At 34.1% G+C, this 25,416-nt stretch overlaps 2 protein-coding genes and 2 long non-coding RNA genes across 6 annotated transcripts; all 4 read right to left on the minus strand.

The window, feature by feature from the left end:
• Nucleotides 1-1,516: 1,516 nt before the first annotated feature.
• On the minus strand, nucleotides 1,517-3,378 carry LOC110607099 (cytochrome P450 81C13-like). The gene is made up of 2 exons (XM_021746154.2): nucleotides 2,491-3,378; nucleotides 1,517-1,948 (listed from the first exon to the last, which is right to left on the minus strand). The coding sequence occupies exons 1-2, from the start codon at nucleotides 3,376-3,378 to the stop codon at nucleotides 1,517-1,519; spliced, it is 1,320 nt and encodes a 439-aa protein (XP_021601846.2).
• An 8,773-nt stretch (nucleotides 3,379-12,151) lies between these two features.
• Nucleotides 12,152-16,382, minus strand: LOC110606982 (ADP-ribosylation factor-like protein 2). 3 transcript variants are annotated; one of them, XM_043952971.1, is made up of 4 exons: nucleotides 16,292-16,382; nucleotides 14,022-14,084; nucleotides 13,014-13,094; nucleotides 12,152-12,469 (listed from the first exon to the last, which is right to left on the minus strand). In XM_043952971.1, exons 2-4 carry the CDS (start codon nucleotides 14,070-14,072, stop codon nucleotides 12,347-12,349), a joined length of 255 nt encoding a protein of 84 aa, XP_043808906.1. In that variant the 5' UTR covers nucleotides 14,073-14,084; nucleotides 16,292-16,382; the 3' UTR covers nucleotides 12,152-12,346. The 3 variants fall into 3 exon arrangements, 2 of the variants coding, with proteins under 2 accessions (XP_043808906.1, XP_043808905.1); XM_043952970.1 differs by lacking the exon at nucleotides 16,292-16,382 and having other exon boundaries at nucleotides 14,022-14,227; XR_006349347.1 differs by lacking the exons at nucleotides 13,014-13,094; nucleotides 16,292-16,382 and having other exon boundaries at nucleotides 13,954-14,272.
• A 382-nt stretch (nucleotides 16,383-16,764) lies between these two features.
• Nucleotides 16,765-17,986, minus strand: LOC122722365. Its single transcript, XR_006349349.1, has 3 exons — nucleotides 17,896-17,986; nucleotides 17,015-17,348; nucleotides 16,765-16,904 (listed from the first exon to the last, which is right to left on the minus strand). It is a non-coding gene; the product is annotated as an uncharacterized LOC122722365 (long non-coding RNA).
• Nucleotides 17,987-18,475: 489 nt separating this feature from the next.
• Nucleotides 18,476-19,525, minus strand: LOC122722364. Its single transcript, XR_006349348.1, has 2 exons — nucleotides 18,670-19,525; nucleotides 18,476-18,589 (listed from the first exon to the last, which is right to left on the minus strand). It is a non-coding gene; the product is annotated as an uncharacterized LOC122722364 (long non-coding RNA).
• Nucleotides 19,526-25,416: the final 5,891 nt, after the last annotated feature.

Below are 25,416 nucleotides of genomic sequence, written 5' to 3' on the forward strand. Positions count from 1 at the left end.
TCAGTGTTTATCTCATTTTTTAGTTTATTATTATTCCAGTTAATTCTCTTGGTCTTGTTGAGAAAAATAAATAGGTAATCAACTCTCTGTGGATTCGATCCTTTCACCACTATCTGCAGTTGTAAATTGTTGATAACCAGAAAGGTTATTTTTGGCCGGCTTCGACAACCGCGAGTCAAGCAACCTCCAGGATATGTGCAACCTGAGTTTTCTGATTATGTTTGCAAACTGAAGAAGTCTCTTTATGGTTTGAAACAGGCTCCACGAGCTTGGTATCTTGAACTTACTTCTTTTTTGCTCAAACTTGGTTTTCGCAAATCAAATGCTGATGCGTCCTTGTTTATTTTTTCCTCCAATGGGATTACTGCATATTTTCTAGTATATGTTGATGATATTGTACTTACAGGTAATAACAATCATTTTCTGAATACCTGTGTACAGAAGCTCTCTGCTCAGTTCTCTATCAAAGATTTGGGAATATTAAATCATTTTTTGGGGGTTGAAGTAATTTCTACAGCTGTAGGATTATTTCTTTCACAACATCGACATATTGCTAATTTGTTAGACCGATTTGATATGGCTGGAGCTAAAGAGGTGAATACTCCTATGTCTACAGGAGACAAGCTGATCTTAAATGATGGTTCTAGTTCGACTGATTCCACCGTATATCGCCAAATTGTTGGATCTCTTCAATATTTGGCAATTACGCGTCCTGATGTTTCTTTTGCAGTGAATCGGCTGTCACAGTTTATGCATGCACCGACGCAAACTCATCTTCAAGCACTGAAACGTGTTTTGCGATATCTCAAAGGAACCATACATTATGGCTTATTTCTCAATCGAAATTCCACTCATACTCTGTCTGCCTTCTCTGATTCTGATTGGGGTGGTGCCCTTGATAATGGGAGGTCTACAACTGCTTATGTTCTATATCTTGGTTCTAATATTATCTCTTGGAAATCTAGTCGGCAAAAGACTGTCTCACGATCTTCTACAGAGGCTGAGTACAAAGCCTTAGCCAATGCTGCAGCAGAGGTATTTTGGGTTCAAAGTTTATTACAAGATTTGGGAGCACCAATATCACAACCACCAGTCCTTCATTGTGATAATCTTGGTGCGACTTACTTCTGCGCCAATCCAATTTATCATACTAGGATGAAACATCTTGCACTGGATTACCATTTTGTTCGCGAGAAAATTAATGCTGGACAGTTAAGGGTTCTTCACATAAGTTCAAAAGATCAAGTTGCTGATGTGCTTACAAAGGCTTTGGGAAGAACTCAGTTTTGTTACTTTAGAACCAAGATTGGAGTCTCCAATGGCGCCTCAATCTTGCGGGGGCGTATTAAGGATAAAGACTAACTATAACAGTTTTATCTATTTTTAGTATTTGAGTTATAACTGTATACTTATTTTTAGTATTTGAGTTATAGCTGTATACTTATATTGTATTTAGTTAGAGACATTATATAAGCTTCTGTAATACGTTCAGTAAATAATACAAAAACTCTTTTCTCTATAGACATGCTCTCCTCCCAACACCAAAAGGAATAAACTTGTAGCCATGTTGTTCCCCTAAATCGCCTTCAAATCTTTCTGGCCTGAACTCATTGGGATCTTCCCAGTTTTTGGGATCTCTATGCATGGCCCAGACATTCACCAACAGAGTTGTCCCCTTTGGTATCTCAAATCCTCCGACTGTGCAATTTTCAGATGAGAGATGAGGTAGCAGAAGGGGTCCTGGAGGATATAATCTAAGTGTCTCATTTATGACACACCTGAGGTAGGGAAGCTTGACAATATCCAAATCATTCAGCAAATGCCCATGTCCAACATGGTGATCAATCTCAGCTTTCAATTTCTGTAATGCTTCTGGATTATTCAATAGGAGTGACATTGCCCATTCCAAAGTGATTGCTGATGTTTCTGCTCCGGCGATCAACATCATCTGAAGCGTATAAATTGATTTTAGAACGTTAGAGCTAAGACCTTGTCTACCACTTCTACTACTTTTACAAAAATATTTTTTACTTCAGATATTCAAACAAGAAGAAGAACAAACACTGGTTCGCCTTAAGTTTGAAGATCTGGGAGAATAAAATTATAATATTTATAAGATATTCTAATTCATGCACAATTATATTTTATTTAATCACGAGAACTCCAATATTATTTAATATCATGCTTTTTCAGAAACTAGTAGAATTTAACCCCACCGTGTGAGCCAATATCCCAACTCATTTGGATTTGGCTGCTAAATTGGGAATGAATTCCACTGATCTCCAAGGAAATTTCCCAAAAACTTGCTTTCAGACCCCAAAACCATTGCATAATGAGCCCTTGACAGGCATTTCTAGTTTTCTTGAATCAATAGACATGCATATTTGATTGATGAGATATGGTAAGATTGTTCATGGGTTCATGGGTAATAATCCAAATGCCTAATGATGCTAAAATAGAAAGTGGAGAGGGCATGTAATTATTACTCACCACTATAATACTTTTGATAACTTTGTCACTGTAAAATTCAGGTTCTATTTCTTGCATGGAGAGCAGAGTTTCAGCCACCGACCTTTTCTCTTTTGAATCCATTCTCTTCAATTTAATTTCATCTAACAATTTTTGCAAAAACTCATCCCTCATGTTATTCATCTTTATCATGCTCTTCTCTATCCCTTTGAAACCAATCACCCTCAAGACTGGGATAAAATCACAGATATTCAAGGAGAGGCTTGGAAAGAACGTCTCCTTGAATTCTTCAAATAATTGCTTCTCCAACTCTGAATCTTCAGCCTCCATTTCCACACAACGTTTTCCAATACTCATTCTCATCATTACATTGCAGGTTAGAAGAGAAAACAGAAACTTCAAGTTCACCTTTTGCTTGCCAGGGCCACCAGCTGAGATCTTAAACAGTCGGCAGAGTAGGGTACGAACTTCCTCCTCACGGATGGCACAAGTTTTCTGGAGGCTCTTTGAAGAGAATATTTCAACAACGCTAAGTCGGCGTAGTGTCCGCCAATGATCACCATAAGGTGCCGAAACAAAGGAAGTATAGTTGTAGGTTAAATGATCCCCAGCCATGGAAGGGGGTCGGTTTGCAAATATTACATCATTCTTGTTTAAGCATTCTTCAACTGCAGATGGTGAAGAAACTACAAGAACAGACCGGGAACCAAATTTTAGGGATAGAATTGGACCATACTGTGAAAGGAGAGTCTCTAGTGCCAGGGGAAGTGGCTTGCGGATGAGGTGGAGGTGGCCAAGAACTGGAAGAGCACGTGGACTAGGAGGTAAATTTTGCTTCTGATGAAACAAGACCCTTTTAAGAAAGCAGATGAAGAGAATGAGAACAAGGCAATAGTGTATGCTTTCCATTGAAAAGCAGAAAAAGGAGAGATTTCTTAAGTTTTAGTCAATCTAACCCGCAAGGAGGACATTTCTTAAATAGCAGATGAATAGTTAAATAGGTGGGGGATTTTGCCGTGCCTTTTTTTGATAATTTAGGTTTTAAAATATGCTTTTTTGATAAAAGTTTTTTTTTTTTTTTTTCAAATATGTGCGACATTTTAATTTTGTCCTGGCGCGGACTGTACTCTTTTTATTTTTTTTTTAATTATTAATATATTAAAATAATATATTTATATTATATTAATCTGATAATATTATTTATAATGTAATTTTTTATTTTTAATATATTACTATAATAATATTATAATTAAATAATATTAATTATAAATTTATTGATATGTAATTATTATATTTTATTATTTTTAATATATAAAAGTATTATAAAAATTAATAACAAATGAAACTATAAAAAAAATATTTAGAATAATATTACAAATAAAATTATTAAAAAAATATTTGAAATTATAATATTATTCTGTTATTCAACGTATATATTATTTAAATAATTTATAAAAAATTAATTAATTAATATAAATATTTAAAATTATAAAAATTAAATTTATATTTTATTAAATTGGTTTTTAACACACAGAATAATATTAATTTTATGGTATTAGAATTATATAATATTAATAATATTTGTAATTTAAATGTTAATAATAAAATATATTAAATATTAATATGTAAAATATATTAATATTTAGAGTTATAGATGGATTTATATTGTGATTAGATGTGTCCGATATTTATTTATTTCTCCTTCATGAATATAAACAACTCAATAATTTTTTACACATTTAATAGCGAGATAATCTCATAATTTTAAATACTTTTATACATTTTTTTATCAATTTTTATATATTAAAAAAATAAAATATACAAAATATAATAACTATATATTAATAAATTTATAACCTATTATTATAATAATATATTAAAAATAGTACTTCCATTACTTATACTATTTAAATTAATAATTATTTTTAATTGGTACCATTTAATAAATTTAATTTTTTAAAAATAATTATTATATTTTTATTTTTTAATTATTATTATATTATAATAATATATTTATATTTATATTATATTAATTTAATAATATTATTTATAATATAATTTTGTAATAATAAGTATTTTTTTAATATATTAATGTAATAATACTGTAATTAAATAATATAGTTATAAATTTATAGATAATCGTTGCAGGAGAGTAATTTAATAAAAATTAAATTTTATTTTTATACTATTAAATATTTATATTTTTTAATTTTTTTAAATTATAAATAATTCAATAATATTAGATAAAATTTAAATAATTAATATGAATATTTAAAGTTATGCAAATTAAATTTGAAGTATTTTAATATTATTTTTACTATATAATTGTAATAACATCATAATTAATTATAATTTTATTGATATATAATTATTCTTAATATATAAAGGTATTATAAAAGTCGTATCAAACCATTTAGAGTTGATTTGATTAAATATGTATCAAATCAATGGTATTATTTAATTATATTAATATATTAAAAATAATTAAAAATTATTATCACTGGATAGATCTATACTGAATTATTTTTACATCATTTAATCGCAACTAATCCAACGTATGACACTAAAATTATATAGCATAGGTAATTTTTTTATTTAAAATACTAATATATTATTATTATTATAAAAAATATAATATAAATAATATTATTAATAATTAAAAAAATACACCACTCAGAGTGACGCTATACCAAAATTAAAATATATATTTGTAAATTGCGCCATAAGTGTGATGTGAGTTTCAAATTGATAATTAAATTCTTTTGGAATATAAATTATGGAATCTAACTCTATATAATTTAAAGTAAAGTATCCAACTAATTCAAATCAATAAATTTAATTTAATTGTTATGTTGGATTAGTTTATATTTATCTAGCTTATTTTTATTATTTAACCAATAAATAATCATTTTATATTCAATTATTTTTTCTAAATTCTAACTTTATTGTTAGTGAATATACTACTAATTATATTTTTTATTTCTATTATTATTATGAATATAATATCTTAATTCAATTAATTTTTTTTAATCTTTAAAAATTAGTCATTTTTTTACACCTATGATATATTTTACAAATACATTATTTTATTTTTCTACAATTATTTAAAATGTAATCATTTTTTAATTTTATAAAAAAAATTAAATTAATATATATAAATTATTTTAATTTTCAATTTGTGTAAAATTTAAAAGTAGTAATGTTTCTAAAAAAGAGTTAAAATATCAAAATATATTTTATTTTTAATTTTTATAAAATTAAATTAGTAACGTATTTGAAATGTAATATTTTATTTTTATTTAATTTTTTATGATATTTTTAATTATGCTTTTATTATATTAGCACAGTTAAAAATAGAATGATTTTTTATTATATTTTATAATTAATAAATTAATTTTAATAGTTGATAAAATATAAAATTAATTAATAAAAAAAATATATGATTTAAATTGAATTCGATTATAAAATCAACTAACTGTATATTATGATTGATGAAAATGACTTAAAAGATTTAAATTTAGTTCAAATAAAGTATTTAACACTAGTGGGCATTTGTTTCTTTTTTTAGTAAATTCTGACATAATAGTGTCATGTGCTTTTAAATGTGGGCTAGGCTTATTATTGATCACCTTGGAATTTGGTCTACCAGACTATTTCAAGCCTCTGCGGCTTTTTGATTTATTGGGTAACCTATGTTTTGGTGGGAGGCGGCGATGTTTAGGTTGGATTAGGTTTTTTTCTTAATTGGGTCTGCCTCCAATTCTAAATTTCAGATGTTCTTCCGTTCCATTCAATTTTAGACCTTAATTTGCTTTGATTTTTTATATACGAATCTTCCTATAATTTAACTTTTGTTGAATGAACGGTATCTTTCCATAAAGAAAAAAAAAGAATCATTAATGGTTCCTGACCTTACATCGGATAAGGGCCACAGATGGATGAACAAGTTGTGCTAATTTTAGCCATACCTTAGAATTGTGGTCCATATTAAACTCAAATGGTCCATATTAATAATCTAAAACCACATGACTCATTTAATACTAATTATTCAATACTCCTGCAATACCACGTAACATGAACAACATGAGAATGGTAAGAGAAAAATATAGATTAGGCTTTGGTCGGCCACATGGCCCAGTACCAAGCCCTTTCAGCCCAAACCCAATTGAAAATCTATCATGTGGCGGTTTTTAGGGAAATATATATATATATATATATTTTTTCAATAGTTACCTTTAAATTAATTGATAAAATCAAATATGCATGTGAACATTATAACGTATAAAATATATAAATAAAAATCAAGTTTAGTAGAAAACATTTTATTCATATATTACAATTCTTTTATGATTATTAGCATTCTTTGATTTTATGTATATATTGCAGGAGGTATACACTTGTCACATGTATTATAATTATTTTTATATGCAATTTTAAAATAATTAAAATAATTTTATTACTTACTTTATAAATGTTAACACTAATTAATAGAAATTTTTCTCTCAAAACAAGTAGACTAATAGGATATAACTCCAGAAATTAGACTCTCGTTTATTTTTTTATATTTTTTAGCCTTTGGGATATTTAAAATTTAATTAATAAAAGATATTTTTATGATTAAATAAAAAATAAATTATTTTAAGAAAAATAACTTTATTTTTTAAAGAAAAAATTATTTTTTTATATTTTAATATTTTTATTAAAATCTCTATATATAAATTTTTCAATAAATTTTATTTTTAAAATTAAAATTAAATAATTAAAAATAAATTATGTTATTAAATAAAAATATTTTTCTTATAAAATATTTTTTATAAAAAATATTTTTCAAATACAAATTATTTTTTATAAATAAATGAAGGCTTTAAAGTAATAATTTAAATCAAAAATTTTGAAATACCTTACAGTCTAGTCCTAAAAAATTCATAAAAATAAATTAAAAAAACGTTAAATTTCAACGGGATATACTTCAATTCTTTTTTAAAATAAAACCTTCTCGAAAAGGTATAGTTTGTCATTTTAGTTATTTTTTTTAACAATACAACGCCCTTACATCTACCAAAATTTAGGAGGCTAGAACAAAGAGCATTGGAATTCAAACCACAAAACTTAAAGAGAACAAATTAAATTATTTCAATAAAACAAAACTCAAAATACAAACTCTATAATTAAAAGCTCAAATTTATAATTCATGATCCAAACTCGAGCAGAGCATATTAGTATCACAAATTTGTATCCAATTATTTTTCATCTCTTGAAATATAAATTAAATTAGAAGTAGAAAAGAGCGCACCAATAAATTATTGATATTAAATCTGGATAAAAATGATGGCAATATTTAGAAGAAATAAACGATTACATGAAATAAATTTCAAAAAATAATTTATAAATTAAAAATTTTTGTCAGTTAAGGAGGACGGAAGCGATCCTTACCCAAAATTTTAAAAAAAATATAAACAAAGTAAAAAATAATTAAAGAGAAAATAAAAATAAAATAAAAATAAAAAACTATTTTTAGCCCTTTTTCAGGACTTTTTTTTCTTTTTATTTTTTCTCTTTAAAATTCTAGTCTTATTTTTTTTAATTATAAATCTAAATTTTTTACGACTTTAAAAGTAATGTTTTTTATTAAAAAAAATAAATTTGTAATTTATCAAAGTAAAATTGATTTTTATTAAATTATATATAAAATAGATTAAAAAGTAAACGTATATCTTTTAGTTATTTTTTTCAGAAAAAAAAAAACAATCTAATTTTTTTACAACTTTTTTTTTTGAAATGGAATTTTTTTTTACAAATTTAAAAGCAACTCCTTTATTTAAAAAATTAAATTTCTGATCTCCAATAATGATTTTAGTTTTCTTATAAAATTTTATTATATTTATATTAATTATTACATGCAATTGGTATAAAGAAGTTTATGGATCATTAAAATAAGTCCTAAAGCAAGAACTTCAAAAACATGAACGCATAAATTTCCGCAAGTTGAAAAATTGCGACCTTACAAGAAAACAACCATCACCATCGTTGACAAAAAGTAGACAAAGTGGACTAGCCTACGCCATTTGGTGATCAAAGTCTCCCTTTCACACATTCTATAGCTCTGCTTGGTTCAATTTGCCAGAATTACCAACAAAATTAATCTTCAAGGCACTAGTTTTTCGTCTGAATATGTTCTTTTGCTTGAAAAAAACACATCAGATGAAAGCCTCGAGTGTTGATGTTGCTGCTTGTCTTGACAATACCAACAGCCATCATCATGCATTCACATTGAATTTCATGCTTAATGTCAGGGTCATAGAGTTTTAGGGACCAAAATTATAATTTTTTAATATTGAAATTCTTAGAAAACAATATTGGGATAAATTACAGAAAATTAGTAGGAAGAAAAGGGTTGTGTCAGTTTCTTGTAATTTCTTTTTATTTATTTATAAAAAGGGGTGTCACCTTAGACATATTGATATCTCCTCCCACCATAGTTCTACTTGTTCTTAAGGCTCTTTAGGGGGAGTGACTAGTTGGCCACCAGCAAGGGTTGGCCCGACTGGCTACCGTAGGCTTGTTAAGTCCCTGGATAGTGCCTTCTCTTCTTGCAGGCATTTCCCCCTGTCTGCAAGTTGGGAATGGATCGTTGACATGACTGTGTAATGACTATTTTACCCTTGGGATAAAATAAGTAGCCCATTCAATAAATCTATGTGCTTGGTTGCTTGTTGATGTGCTTGTGTTGCTATAATTATCCGATCATGATATTTTCATATGATAACTGTGGTATTCCCCGTTTTTACGAGAATGGGGCATGAGGTCCTAACCTTTACGTTCCTTTGTTCAGGTGAACGCGTAGAGAGCTTGACTGACTTGGCTTAAAAAGAGTTCAAACCAAGTGCCACACGGCTCCAGGCCAGTGTCAAAATCTGAAACCGTGACAATTGGTATCAGAGTCAGAACGATCGAGAATAGTGTGGAGGTATGACAAAATCTACCACACACATCGATGCCCTTGAGAGAAGGGTTGAGAACATTGTTGCTCTATTGAGTGACTATGCCACCCAAGAGGGGATGGTATTGGAGTTTGATTCTGCTTATAAGCGTATTGAGGCGCTAGAGAAAGAAAATGAACGGCGATTGGCTAAGAGGGCTAAATCGCCTAGAGGTGAGGGTGAGCCAATAGAGCTTGAGGCCACCCAAAATCCTTTTCAAGCGAATGACACCCGGTGGGGTGATCTGGAGTCCAAAATGACAGAATGGGAGGCAGTGGCCTCTCAAGTGGGAGGCATAATGGAAAGTCTCAAATCTATTTCTGATGCTCATACCTCTTTGGTAGGGGTTGTCGAAGAGATTAGAGATGGTGCTAAAGAGACCATCGATACAGTCAATGATAATGTCAAAGAGATGATGAACACGTTCCAAGGTAAACCGAAAGAGCTTGATGCGAGGGTGAACACAATTATGAAAGTTACGGGGAGCAATGACATGAAAACTTGTGGGGCAGAGAGGAAAAAGGTCCCGGAGCCGAAAGCTTTCGGCGGAGCAAGGGATGCAAAAGAAGTAGACAATTTTCTTTTTGATAAGTAAGAGTCCGAGGAGGACAAGCTATTGATCTTACCCTTGTACTTGGTTGATGATGCTAAATTGTGGTGGCGTAATAAAATACTGAGAGCGGGGCCGGGGGCAAACCAAGTTAAATAGTGGGACATGTTCGCCAAGGAGTTAAGAGCTCAATTTTGTCCGGAGAATGTGGCATATGATGCACGGTGCAAGTTAGGAGAGCTACAACAAACAGGTTCGGTTCGAGATTACGTGAGGGACTTCTCACATCTCATGCTAAACATAGAGAACATGCTGGAGGAGGATCGGTTTTACAACTTTATGAAAGGATTGAAACCTTGGGCTAAGAATGAATTAAGGAGACAGAAGGTGTAACGACCCGAAAATCGGACCGCTACCGGCGCTAGGATCCGGGTCGACTTAAGGCCGCCGGGACCCGTAGCAAGCCTGACATGCATCCTGAAAACCTGCTTAATCCCATACATGATCAACAACATACATAAAATTTAAAACTTTTCTTTCCATGAACATCAACCAAACTCAACCTGTGCATAAACATTAACATAACATTGATCCCTCTGTGGGATCTCATCAGTGTCCCCAATGGGTGACATAACATATGCTGAGTTGGTTTACATAAACATTATAAAAATCTCTAAGATCATGTAATAAAAGAGATACACAGATGTCGATGCAGCTATAGCGGCAGCTGAGGGCCTAGAGGATTATTCCAACTCGTTTGCTAAGCGGAAGCTTAATTCTACTATGGGGCAAGATCCTCGCCCTAACAAGTGGGTGAAGGCTCAAAGTGGGGTAGCTAATCGACTGAATCACACTACTGAAGGGGTAGAAGGAAGGAAATGGAGTGGTAATGTGAACTCGAAACCTTATTTTCAAGGAAGGGAATTGAGCTCTATAGGATCACAGGGTAGTCGACCCCAAGGATCAAGTTCGTTCTCATTGCCAAGACTTAAGGTAAAGTGCTTCTTATGTCTTGGACCCTATCGAATGGTAGATTGCCCTCATAAAGGGGCGTTGAATTCCTTACGAACTCTACAAAAGGAAGAGAAGGGAAATGAAGAGGAAGAACATAAAGAAGTGGACAATGATCAATCTATGGTAGGGGCTCTCCGTTTTCTAGTAGCTATGGAAAAGCAAAGAGCCAACAAATCTTCTGAGAGGGGATTAATATATGTGGATTTGACTATCAACGGGAAGTTGGCTAGAGCCTTAGTTGATACGGGAGCTACTGACAACTTTATAGCGGATTCGTTAGTTTCTCATTTTAAACTGAAGATCAAAGCGGACAAGGGGAAGATAAAAGCAGTTAATTCCAAGGCACAAAATACGGTAGGCGTGGCTCAATCAGTAGTTTGTGCAATGGGACCTTGGAGAGGAGAGGTGAACTTCACAGTAACGCCATTAGATGACTTTGATGTAATGATCAGAATGGAATTTCTTAAGACAGCACGGGCAGTGCCGATTCCCTCAGAGGACTGTCTTCTCCTTATGGGAGACAGTCCGTGAGTGGTACCTATCACTTTTAGTCCGATTTGTGAGAAGAAGTCACTACAAAAAAACAGTGATTTAGCGACCAAAATTTTGGTCGCTAAAAGGCAAAATTTGATCGCTATTATGAAATAGCGACCATTTAGCGACCAAAATGAAATGGTCGGTGTTTGGCCAGTTGCTAAATTTTTGGCGACAATCTGAAAATTGGTCGCTAAAATAGCGACCAATCAGCGACCATTTTTTGGTCGCTAATTTGGTGTCAGGGCAAATTAAATATTATAAAAAAGCGACCAATCAGCGACCATTTTTTGGTCGCTAATTTGGTGTCATGGCAAATTAAGTATTACAAAATAGCGACCAATCAGCGATCATTTTTTGGTCGCTAATTTGGTGTCATGGCAAATTAAATATTACAAAATAGTGACCAATCAACGACCATTTTTTGATCACTAAATTTTAATCGCGAAATGATTGCTGTTTTGATCGCTATTTCATTATTATTTGATCGCCTCAAAAAAGAGCATTTGGTTGTTATTTTGTTGCAAATTAATAGTAAAATCAAAAAAATATTTGTTATTTAATTTGCTTTTATGGCTAATTAGTCACTAATATTGATCCAAACTTCCCATTGAAAGTTTTAATAATACTATTGACCCAAAAAGTTTCACAGCTTCACTTTTTTTTTTTGTCGAATTCACAGCTTGACTAAATTCCACAACAATAAGATAATCAATAAAACAGTACAAATGGACCTTAATCAGTTCTCTGAGAGGGCCAATAAAAAAACCTAACTCTATTGCTTAATGTTGACTAGATCCTAAGGTATCATCATGTCCTGAACCAACCAATCAAATCCCTCAAGCAACCCCTCCCCTGTGTATGCGCTACAGCCCACGATTTTCCAGTGCCTGGTTTTGTCCATATTCTCCAGGTTTAGTACCTGCAGAAGTTTTGCAAACTCCATTTTAGAATTTCAAAAGACGAAAGCAAGGCTATAAATCAGACATAATAACTTTGGAAGAAAAGAAAATGGAAACCAAAAAATTATATATATATATATATATATAGTAGCTTAACCATTTTGAACCATGCTTCTTTCATTGCCCAAATACTGGAAAGTTATAGATATTTAAAAATATATGCATATCAAGTCGACTTCCGTAATCATTAAACCATGAAATGTTCTTTGCCCCGTTCTAATCAAATATAATAGGATTTAAAGTAGAATAGAAAGAAACAGAATACACGTGCCTAACATCATTAATAGCTGCTGAAACAAACACACCTGATGACATAATTGAGAAAGCAAGATTCACAAGTTGACACACATGCTCAAATATCAAATTAAAGTTCACAACTACACCGGGAGAGTGAATATTCCAGGACAATGAGCAGCACAGTAATAACATGGAAAAAGGACAACAAACTTCAAGTTGGTCCAAGAAAGAAAAATAACCTACAAATTACAATATTTAAATCAATACCTTAGCAATTTCATCTGGTGTAAGAGCACCTTTTAGGTCTTGCTTATTTGCTAGTATTAGCAAAGATGCTCCAGAAAGCCTCCGTAAGATGATGTTCAATTAGGATAAAAAACTATAATAGCTTCGAATTGAGCTCTTGATGCCAGATAATATCAATATGGTTGTTTCTTATGTTAAGGAGAAATTCTATCAGCTTCTTAGGTTATTCAATCCCACCAAAGACAACTGGGTGCTCATGTTTCGATTTGGCATAAGTAGACCTTTACATAATTCAAGATTGAGCAATTGAGCCTCGTTTTGTCCAAATTAGAGCATATGCATCATTTAAACAGACCTATGTTAGCCTGGTATAATCAATAATGTATGTTTCCTAAAACATGCACTATGGTGAAATGAAAATCCCCAACACCTTAGCTTTCGTTTTATTAAAATGGAAAGAGGATGCAAGAAAAGGTGAGAAAAAAATAAAACATGAAAAGGGGGGATAGAATTGAATTATAACTCGGAAGAGAAAAGAAAAATCAGCTCATGACAACCATTCTCAATTGCAAATATCAAGAATTACATAGTCAATGATATGGGCATATGGCAATTAAAAATTACAATGGAAAAAATTAATTTGAAGGCAAATGTGCTTAATGCAGCTAATAACAGTTCTTATTAAAAACTACCAGCAGTTGAATGAGAAATAAGTTTCGAACTCAAAAAAAAAATAATTTCTTTTTTTTTCAGCATAGCTGGGAGCTTTCTTTGTTTAGCATGAGCAAGAATGAGAGTGTTAAGATGAACAGACAGAAAAGAAAAAGAAAAACACAAAGAAATAGATAAGGAATTAACATATTAATAGGAAGATGGAAGTGATACTTAATACAGAAAAAAAGTTAAGAGAAAGAAAACAGGAATTATAGACCAGCAAATACACCCGCTAACAAGGAATTACTTGGATTTAATCAGCTGGCAATTCAATTCATATTGGATAGAGTAGCAGAAACTATTAGAAGCACTTACGTATTTTTCAAGTTCCTGAATTTTTTTCTGAAGTTCAGTCCTTAATCGCATATTCTCCTCTACCTGGGAGTGCAATGCACAATGTTATCAGCAGAGCTGTATTGCTTTACATGACAAAATCAACAAAATAAAACCTATAAATTGAAGAAATCTGGACAAAAAGTTGGCTATGACCCATTAAGACTACTAGTTGCGAATCTCAAATCAAAGAGAAGAATCCAGAGATAGGAGAACAAGGTGGAGGTGGGAGAGTTCAGCTAGTTCTGGATTGGTGGTTTTATTAAATGAGGATAAACAAGTGAAGATTTTGAAGGAGAAGCATAGTTTTAAAATTTGAAATTGTACTCTCTTTTAACTGATTGACTATAAAATTCCTCACAAAAGAACCAAATAAAAAAACATTTTAATTAACTTTAAAATTATATGTTATAGTAAATTTCCCAAAGGATGTCAAATGAATTCAGTATAGTATCAGACATATTAAGCAGCAGAAGCAGAACATCAACCATATAATATAAATTGATATTGCTTATCATAAACCAATACATCAATTCCCAACTATGGATAGCATGTGCCCACTGATAGAGCCAAATTTAGACCCATTTTCCATATTAATATTTATGTTAATTTACACATTTTCTACCTAATTTTGTGGTTTTAACCTTATTTTGCAGAAAATGGAGTAAAATGGTAATTTGGTGAAAATGGCCTTAAATCTGCCCAAAAGAGAGCAAAATTGCACAAGCATGGTTTGCCCATATTGTTTGCCCAAACCAAAGTTGAAGCTGAAATGGAAGAGGAACAATCTGTTGTTTGACCAGACTGTTTGCCCAAACAGACTGGGCAAACAGACCAGCAGGGCAGAAGCAGAGCACAGACAACTGGAAAACCAGACTGTTTGCCCGAGCTGTTTGCCCAAACAACCCGGGCAAACAGCACCAGCAACCAGCAGACAGTAAATTGCGGGAAAATCAAAATTCAAATGCTCAAGAAGTGTTTTCCCTCCCAAACACGTGTGGACAGCTCAGCAAACCCTAAAGACACCTCAGCACTCAATCCCACATATTTAGGAAGGCAAATCTCATCAAAATACAATTACCTTCCAAGAATTCAACTCCAATTGGGAAAAGGAGTCCCATCTCAATAAGGAAACCTAGGGCAGCCTCTTCAGCTATAAAAGGGCATGCAAACCAGCAGATCAAGGATCCTTGAATCATCTTTGGATCAACTCATCCTCGGCAGGACCACTCCAGCAGCTGCGCGCCCCTTGCGCCAGCCCTTCTCCATCTCTTTTTGTTTTCTTTCTTTATTTTCATGTTAGTTTCAGCCATGAGTGGCTGAAACCCTTTTTCTAGTTGAAGAATAAGGTGAAATTTTGGTTGTTTATGGATTGGGAGATCTGAACCTTTATGTTATTCTTTTATTAATCAGTATTTATGCAATTTTGTGCTTAATTCATTGTTGCTTTGTTGTTTTGATCAAATTGGCCACTTGATTCTTGATTGCAAAGTAATTCTTTGTTAGTTTGGATAATTTTTAGTCCGTAATTGCTGGAATTATTCAAACACAAGTAACCCTTGGTGTAAAAACCTAGGAAATTGCATAATCTAGCAATATCACCATACGTTTGGGTAGCTAGAATTAGGTCTCTCTATTTCTTAATGCAATTAACAGTTGTTAGATGCCAAAGGCCCAAGGACGTTCCTTGGCAACTTGTTAATTAGTGATTAATTAGAGGACGTTCCCTAAATAATCTATGCTTAAGGAGGGATATGGTTGGTGAGAAGCGTCTTCCACCTCCATAACTAATTTATTGAGTTAAATAAGAGAATATAAGTTTCAATGATCAATCCCAACAACTAAAGTGGATCCAACTCTTCAACTAGGCCTTTCTCATTATTGAATTTCTCTACTTTAATTATTTGCTTTTCTTTATTGCTTTCAATATTAGTTTAGTTTATCAAACCTCAAAACCCCCATTTTACTTTTATTGTTTGTTTCTTTACTTGGTCTTGACAAGGAAAATAAGTAAGTATCAATTCCCTGTGGATTCGACCCTATTGCCACTATCTGCAAGTTTATTGTTGATTGTTTAATAGGTTTATTTTTGACGGCTTCGACAACCGCTATCACCCACAATTTCCAATCACAATGATTTACACCTTGTAGGTCCAACTACAAAAAAGAATTGCATCTTATTATCAATTACAATCACAAAAAACTAGTTCAACAAGTTTCAAGATAATGAAAGGCAAAGTTAGTTAAATCACCTTTCGAAGAGTTAATTCTGAAGAGACTATGAAGATAACAATAAAAGATTCGTGAATTCTCGAGAAGTCCTTGCAAACTCAGATTCTTTTACAGTATTAAAAATTAACAAAGTGAGAAAGAAGGCGTTGACATTAAGCCACCAATTAGCAATTGCATTAGTGTTATTAATTAGGGTTTTGTTCCATAAAATTAAAGGGATGACAAAAATTGATTCTAAACCCATCTCTATCATCAATCACATGGAAACCTCATGCTTTGGTCGGCTGTTTAGTTTAATTTATTACCTAATTATTCACTAATCAACTCTTTCCAATTGGGCCTTACTTACATGGAAGATCTATGAAAATGGGTGCAACTATCTCATCTAAAAGAGAACATACAGTAAGAGACCTGGCTGCTGTCCGCAAATCGAACCAACATCAGCCGTGAACTCAATTTCTAGTTGGTTATTTTAGCTTGTCCTAAGGATGGCAGAAGTACCTTTGTATGAATCTTCTGGCGACAGTCTCAAAGTAATCATGCAATGTGAGGAAATTCTTCTGTGGAAAGCCAGTCAAGTAATTGCTGCCATGGCATGTAGTTGTGGTTTCTTAATGTGTGTTCTAATAACTTCTGCACGTGGAATCAAATTAATCTTTAAGTTTTGTGAAATTCAAAGGAAGGCAGAATTATAAAACAATAATAATCATAAAAATAAGATGGAAAGAACTTAGAAGCATGACCTGCCAAGCATCCTCCATATTTACAAATCTTTATGTAAGTTCAAGGTTTCAAGCCTTCTCCATCCAGAAGGTGCAGAAGGAATCAGTTAAAAGGCAGGGGCAACATACAAGGGTGTCAAGCCATAAAAAAATAAATAAAAAATATTAAAAGAAAAAATACAGCTAATACTTTGATGACTTGTATAGTTGTATTACCTTCCTGTGCCTTACTAGCTTGCTCCATGGACTGAACAACATCTTCAAGCAGTGGGACTCCCATTCGATAGTTTATTGATTTACCATAACCCTTCAATATAAACACCTCCAAGTCATCTGTCCACTCCAGCAAAGCCACCTATGCGTTGAATGTTTTGCAAGTCAATATCCATACAAGAACGAAAATGAGTATAATTCTTTAACTTGAATTTTCTGAATAGTATTCCTGTCTTCCCTAATAAATCATCTATCACAAACTACCAAATATCTCATTTCTTTAAGCTTATCAACAATCTTTTAACCTTTTCTTTTTCCATCCAGTATAAAGCGCCAAAATTACAAAGGAATAAACTGATCATACTCAAAAAAATTTCCTGACTTATTGGCATGCACAGCGTATTGACAGATTAGTCATCAGAATCATGCATAAATAAGAAGAAAAATTAGTAAAATCACAAATAAGTTATATCCAACAAGGATGCTTCCTGCCAAATTGAAAAGTCAAGAAGACAGTGATGAGTGAGAGAGAGAGAGGAAAAGTCCACTTAAAAGCCATAACTAAATTAATCAAATCTGAAAACTGCTAAAAGAAAGGAATTTGTTTTACAAAGACAACTGCTAAAAGGAAGGATTTGTTTCATGATGAGAACCGCAAATATTGCAAAATTAAATGAGAATTTAATCACCTGCTTACAGAGAAACCACAGAGAAGCAGTGTCCTGTCTTGTAAAATTAAGCTCAAAACGGCTCACTAGTGCAGCTGTAATCTCATCTAAAATGGGCTCCTTGAGCTTATTAACAGCTGGCTCTTGGCTCCCCATAAAAGCCTGCAACCATAAGCATTTAAAAGAAATCAAATGACAAAAGATTCATGCACCAGGGATGTAAATTGCCAAATCCCCCAATCTTTCCCACTTCAATAACTTAAAAAATGATTGGAAAAAATAAGAAGTGAATCTCAAAAGCATCTGTTAAAGGAAGAACCACCTGCAAAGCAACTTCCTGAATAAAAAGAAAGTGCATCCCTTAGAATTCAGAACTACATTGCCCATCATCCTATATTTAGAAATATAAAATAAGCATGCATATCTAGTACCAGAAGATCATTGTGGTCATTCATTAAAGAGTTCAAGCACCAAAATTAAATGAGAATTTTTAAAGCTCATCATCTTAGGATCTCACAATTGTGTATTTGAATCCAAACACATTCAACCATGACAACTAAAAAGCAAAACCATTTTATTATAAAGCAAATAAATTTTATTATTGACCTTGATTGTAAAGAAATAATGACAAAAGGATACTTACGAACTCAAAAGCAATACAGTGCTCATTTTGGAAGAAACACATCCAACAGTTGAAAACTTATCCTTCATTGATCTGTGTAAATAGAATCATAGAGTGAAGATTTTCTCATATAAGTTCAATTTGCAAATTCAAAAGAAAAAGCACCAACTTACCGAAGCTTCATCATCCAGTAGATACCGGCCCTCCTATTGAATTGTTTGTCTATCAACTTCAATATTTTGGATGTGTGAAATGAATTCCCAATCCTCACCCTTTTTATTTCCACTTCTCTTCTTCAATTGGGGACAGTCCCGGATATCCAACATTCGTAAAGAGGTGAGGGAATGCAATCTTGAGGCAGACACTTCAATGCCGGGCAAGACCAAAAACTTAATTCTTGAAGACAAGTGAGATTCCGCAGTCCATCTGGAGGTAGGGATTCGAGCTCTTCAATGTTCACAATCCAAAGGTGCTTCAATTTAGAGAGAGGAGGAAGATTGACGAAGAAGAAGAGATTGATGGTGTGAATATTTGGTGCACAACTTGTGGGCTTGCTTTCTGCAAATGTAGTGATTGATCGAGAGATGGAAACTGAGGGATGGAGGTCAAATTCGGGCAGTTATTACAATAGAAATTTGAAAGACAAGGAAATTGGAGTAGCTCAAGTGCTGTCGAATCATCCCTCTTCTTCTGCCATCCTTTAAGCTTAGGACAAGCCGAAGATGGTGGAGATTCACTAAGTAATTACTAGCTTAATTATATGATAAAATAAAATACCTCTTCCTTCAAAAGATTATCGTGCAGTGACTGAGGGCGCGGCGAGGAGCAGCACCCGACGGTAAGATTGGAGTAGAGGAAGCGGCGGAGAAGAGCAAAGAAGCAAGCAGACCAGCGGACGCAGGAACCGATCGTAGAACGACGTTGACAGTGTGGAGCAGAGGAACGATCGGCGGGAGGCGCACGGCTGTACCAGACGAGTGACGGAGAGGCCGAATGGGAGAAGGGAGGGCGGCAGTAGACTTGAGAGTTGAGAGATTTAGGGTTGGGATTTAAGGGTTATTTTGATATGAGGTTTGTTTATTTTTTATCTTTCAATTAAGATTTTATTTTTATAATTTATATTATTTAAATAATTAATCTAATATAAAAAAATATATTTTATAATAATATTTATAAATTTTTTTATATATTTTTATTTAAAAATTTAAATTTAAATATTCTTTAGAAATATTATATTTTTTATATGAAAATTATTAATGAAAAATATTTTTTATATAAATTATTAATTAAAATATATAAGATTAAACGGGTTCGGGTTTTATTCGGATAATAATAATCGGGTTTAGGACGGATTCGAATAGTTTAAATTAATTTTTAATCGGGTTCGGAACGGGTTCGGATATTACTAATATAAATCGGGTTCGGATTCAGATAGTTTAATTTTCACGGGTACCCTACCCGTTTACATCCCTAGATTAGAGCATCCCTTAAATTATCAAAACGACGTCGTTTTATATACCGAATTGAAATTACTTAATTTAAAATTTTAAATAAAATAAAATTTAATTAAAAATTAAATTAAAATTTTAAAAATAAAATGGTCGCTGATTGGTCGCTATTTAGCGACTAATTATTTTAGTCGCTAAATATCCCCGCCCAAAAAGTTGTCGCAATTTCGTCGCAAATATGGTCGCTAATAACTCGCGCCATTAATTCCCGCTAAATTAGCGACCATTTTATATTTGGTCGCTAAATAGCGACCAATTAACGACAAAAATTGGTCGTTAAGCTTTTTGTTAAATAAAAATATTATTTCATTCATTCAGTCGCAGAATGGTCGCTGATTGGTAGCTATATAGCGACCAAAAAATTTGGTCGCTAATTTTGATCGCAATTTCACAGTTTTTTTGTAGTGAGTTGATTTCAGCGTTACAGTAAGAAGGGAGTGAGGCGCAAGGAGCCGACATATGTGGTGGTTCCAATTATGAAGGAAGAGGGGGAGGTGTCTACATACCCCCCTTGAGATCAGGGATGTGATGCTGAGATACAAGGATATTATGCTAGAGAAGTTGCCGCCTGTTCTGCCACCCCGTCGAAGTATTGATCACGACATCAAGTTGTTACCGGGCACAAGGGCTCCAGCGAAAGCGCCTTACCGGATGGCACCCCAGAATTGGCAAAATTGAGAAAACAATTGGATGAGTTACTAGAAGCTGGGTTTATACGACTAGCAAAAGCGCCCTTTAGGGCTCCTGTGCTTTTTCAAAAGAAACAAGATGGAAGCCTAAGGTTGTGTGTGGATTATCGGGCTCTGAATAAGGTGACAGTACGTAATAAGTATCCTATCCCCTTAATAGCAGATTTGTTCGACCAGTTGGGTCAGGCAAAGTTCTTTACCAAGTTGGATCTTCGATCAAGGTATCATCAGGTTCGAATTAAAGAGGGGGACGAGCCCAAAACAACATGTGTGACACGGTATGGTGCTTTTGAGTTTCTAGTTATGCCTTTTGGACTAACAAATGCTCCTGCTACTTTTTGCACTTTGATGAACCAAGTTTTTCATGAATATCTTGACAAATTTGTAGTAGTCTATCTTGATGATATTGTGGTATATAGCTCTTCGCTGAAAGAACATAGGGAGCATCTTAGTTTGGTATTCGAGAAATTAAGGGAGAATAGGCTCTTCGTGAAGAAAGAGAAATGTTTGTTTGCTCAAACCAGAATTAAATTTTTGCGTCCTGTGGTCGAGCAGGGAAAAATAAGCATGGATCAGGGTAAGGTAAAAGCCATTCGAGATTGGAAAGTACCCCAGGGTGTAACAGAGTTGAGATCCTTCTTGGGGTTGGCAAACTATTACAAGCGATTTGTGAGGGCATATTCCCAAAAGGTGTGCCCCCTCACAGAGCTCCTAAAGAAGGGAAACAAGTGGCAGTGGACGGACGAGTGCCAAGCAGCTTTTGATGAGGTGAAAAATGTGATGATGGCCGAACCAGTATTAGCTCTTCCTGACATGAGCAAACCTTTTGAAGTGCAGACAGATGCTTCCAATATGGCACTAGGGCGAGTACTCATGCAAGAAGGACATCCGGTAGCATTTGAGAGCCGAAAGTTGAAGGAGGCGGAAGTTCGATACACAGCTCAAGAGAATGAGTTGTTAGCAGTGATTCATTGTCTAAGAACGTGGGGACATTACTTACTAGGGTCGAAGTTTGTAGTCAAGACAGACAACACGGATGTCAGCCATTTCTTTTCTCAGCCGAAATTAACACCTAAGCAAGCAAGGTGGCACGAATGTTTATCTGAGTTTGATTTCCAGTTTGTATACAACTCGAGAAGTTCTAATAAGGTGGCTGATGCTTTAAGCAGAAAACTTGAGATAGCAACCCTGAAGCAGATAGCTCAATTGTCCCAGAGCGTAGCAAAGTCAACGTTGAAAGAAAGGATTCGAGAAGAGTTACAAAAGGATCCCCAAGCCATGGCCTTGAGGAATGATCAAGCATAATTTAGCCACATTTTTATGATCTTTATTATTGTTTATTTACACATTATTTAGCTTAATTTATGGTTTTTACCTTGTTTTTACAGAAAAGGAAGAAATTGGAAAAATGGAGAAAAAGTGCAGAAAATGACAGAAAAGTGATTGGGTCAGTAATTTGCCCAAATCACTGCCCAAATCAAGCTGAAGCAGAAACCTGGAGGCAACAGGCAGAAATGATATGGGCAAGTGATTTGCCCAAATCACTCGTAGAAACTGGTCAAATCACTCGCAGAGACAGAGAGACAGAAACTGTACTGAATCCTAGAGAGCGATTGGGGCAGATTGGGCAAGTGATTTGCCCAAATCACTCGCAGAAACGGCCCAAATCACCTTGACAGCATAAATTGACAGCAGAGGCGGGAAAACAGCAGGGAACCAAATTTCGAATTTTCAGAAGTCCAAATCCAACTCAATCACTACCAACACAATTCCAAGAGCCACGAAAGAGTTTCTCACCTAAGGAATTCCAGTTGCAATTGAATTCAACATCAAAAGAGGAATCACAAGCCAAATTAAAAAGGAATTTCAAAACCCTAGAAGGATGGAATTCTTCAGCTATAAAAGGGCAGCCTCCAAACCAGCAAGGGGCATCTTCTGATCAGCTACTCAGCATCTTCTCCCCTCGCTAGAAACTCTGCAGCCTCTTTCCTTTTTCCTTTCTTTTCATCTTTTTGTATTTAGTCCACCATGAGTGGCTAAATTCCTTCTTTTCTAGTTGAACTTGAGGAAATTCAGTTTTGTGATGAATTGGGAGATTTAAAACTCCATTGTTAAACTCTTATTTACTTTCAATATTTATACAATTTGAGCTTTCCATAATTATTACTTTGCTTTTAGAATCAATAAGGACCCATTGATTTTAAATTGCTTAAGTAATATTGTTTGAATGATTTAGGTCCGTAATTGCTTAGATTGTTCAAATACACATTCAATCAAATTGCATAATCTAAACTTGACCACGCGGTTGGCAATGATAGAATTGGGTTTCTCTAAGTCTTAATGCAGTCAGCAGTTGTTTGATGCTACAATGCCCCAAGGACGTTCCTTGGCAACTTGTTGATTAGTGTTTGATTAGCGAACGTTTCCTAATCAAACTAGAACTAAGGAGGAATTTGGTTGTGAGAAGCGTCTTCCATAACCAAAACTAATTTATTGAAATAAAATAGGAGTCATAAATAATCAATGATCAATTCTGAACAAACTGAATAGATTCATACTTCAACTAGAATCCTTTTCCCATTGAAATTCTCATCTCTTTAAATTATTGCTTTCTTTTACTATTTAGTTTTAATTCATCAAATCAAACCCCCCTCTTTTATTTACTTGTTATTTACTTGACCTAGTCATTATTAGGAAAATCATTGGTGTCAATTCTCTGTGGTTCGACCCTATTGCCACTATCTATAAGTTTATTGTTGATTGTTTAATAGGTTTATTTTTTACGGCTTCGACAACCGCTTATCAAAAATTGGCGCCGTTGCCGGGGATTTGATTTAAACTAACGTATTTCCCTTTATGACCAGGTCTGGCCGTAAAGACACTCTTCTTTACGACCCTGAGATTGAGAAAACTGCCAAGCACTTAAGGAAGCAAGCAAATTTGAGGAACCAAGCCTCAAAAGCATCTTCATCAGCAACACCATCTCACAGAGCTGTTGTTATACCTGCTGATTTTTCTGCACCAGCAAATTCACCTACCTCTGCACCAGTTGAAGCACTTGCTGTCACATCTGCTCCTGCTGCAGAAATTTTTGCACCAGCAGACTCCTACAGCCACTACTGCATTTGAACCTGATACCCGATTCCAGGTTATGGCAGAAAATCCAGCAATGGCGCAACAACCTGCTGTCCGTGAGGAAGCGGAACTTCAAGCTGGAAATTTGCTTATCCCTGTCCAAGCACCACAGCCACAGCTACGGGAAAGAACTCTCGGAGAGCTAGCTGAACCAGCAAGAGACCAAGCACCCTTATGTATTGAATATCCCCCTTTGACAGCACCATTTGAGTTAAAGACAGGCCTAATCCATCTCCTTTCCAAATTTAGAGGCCTAGAAAATGAGGATCCTCACAAGCACTTGAAGGAATTCCACATTGTGTGCTCCTCCATGAGACCTCAAGGTATTACTGAAGAGCATGTCAAGCTTAGAGCCTTCCCTTTTTCCCTTGATGACTATGCCAAGGAATGGCTATTCTACTTACCACCCGGATCCATCACATCATGGGCTGGTATGGTGAGAGCATTCTTGAGAAAATTCTTCCCTACCTCAAAAGCCATAGGCATCCGTCGAGAGATAAGTGGGATAAAGCAAAAGCACTCTGAAGGCTTGTATGAGTACTGGGAGAGGTTCAAAAAGTTGTGCACAAGCTGCCCTCAGCATGATATTTCTGACCAATCTCTCATTGAGTATTTCTATGGAGGTCTGATACCCGCAGAGAGAAAATTTATTGATGCAGCCTGTGGAGGATCCATTGAGAAAAAGTCACCTAGAGAGATGAGGGAATTAATTTCCACCATGGCTGCAGCTTCTCAACAATTTGGAGACCAAGAGCCACCATCAAGGAGTGTAAATGAGGTGAGTACATCCATTCTAACATCCCAAATTTCTGATCTCACCAATGCTGTCCGTAGCCTTGTTGTGGGTCAAACCCAACAAGTCCAGCAGATTCAGCAGCCCAAGTCATGTGGAATATGTGCCAACAACCACCCAACTGATCTATGTCCTTCCCTTCAAGAGGAGGACCAACAAGTCAATGCTGTTAGAGGTTTCAATGGGTAAAGAAGGTATGATCCCTATGCAAATACTTATAATCCAGGTTGGAGGGACCATCCAAATTTCAGCTATGCAAGGGGAAATCAATATCCAAGCTACCAGCAAAGGAATCAAGCTCAAGCTGCACCTCAGAACTCCAAAGCACCTCTTGAAGAGATTGTGCAGAATTTAGTAAATACTGTGCAAAGTCTTGAGAAACAAGTGACTCAAATGGCCTCTTCAATGAGCAAATATGAGTCTCAAGGGAAGCTATCTTTCCAAACTGAGATAAATCCAAGACAAAATGTTAGTGCCATCACATTGAGGAGTGGAAAAGAGCTGCAAGATAATAGGGCTGAAAAATTGCAAAAACAGGCCATTGAAAAAAATCTGCCAGAAAGTGATCAGGGCAGTCGATTTGCCCAAATCACTGACCCAATCGCTAGGCAAACTGAGCTGTCCAACAGTGATTTGCCCAAATCACCAGAGAAGGCAGAGATCGATTTGCCCAAATCAACAGATCAGGCAGAGTCCAGCCAAAAGTAGAAAATACAGCAACCAGCAGAAAAATTCAAGGTACCTTACCCTTTTCCCAAAAGATTTGCAAGATCTCAAAAAGAAAAAGAGGAGAAA

This window comes from Manihot esculenta, chromosome 18, assembly GCF_001659605.2.
Source record: "Manihot esculenta cultivar AM560-2 chromosome 18, M.esculenta_v8, whole genome shotgun sequence".
NCBI classification, from domain to species: domain Eukaryota; kingdom Viridiplantae; phylum Streptophyta; class Magnoliopsida; order Malpighiales; family Euphorbiaceae; genus Manihot; species Manihot esculenta.

Coding starts and splice junctions, on each gene's coding strand:
- LOC110607099 (XM_021746154.2), bottom strand. CDS start 3,378: ATGGAAAGCATACACTATTGCCTTGTTCTCATTCTCTTCATCTGCTTT. Junction 1,949..2,490: donor TTATCAAAAGTATTATAGTG/GTGAGTAATAAT, acceptor TATACGCTTCAG/ATGATGTTGATCGCCGGAGC.
- LOC110606982 (XM_043952971.1), bottom strand. CDS start 14,072: ATGCGATTAAGGACTGAACTTCAGAAAAAAATTCAGGAACTTGAAAAA. Junction 13,095..14,021: donor TTCAGGAACTTGAAAAATAC/GTAAGTGCTTCT, acceptor ATCATCTTACGG/AGGCTTTCTGGAGCATCTTT. Junction 12,470..13,013: donor CACCAGATGAAATTGCTAAG/GTATTGATTTAA, acceptor AAACTTCTGCAG/GTACTAAACCTGGAGAATAT.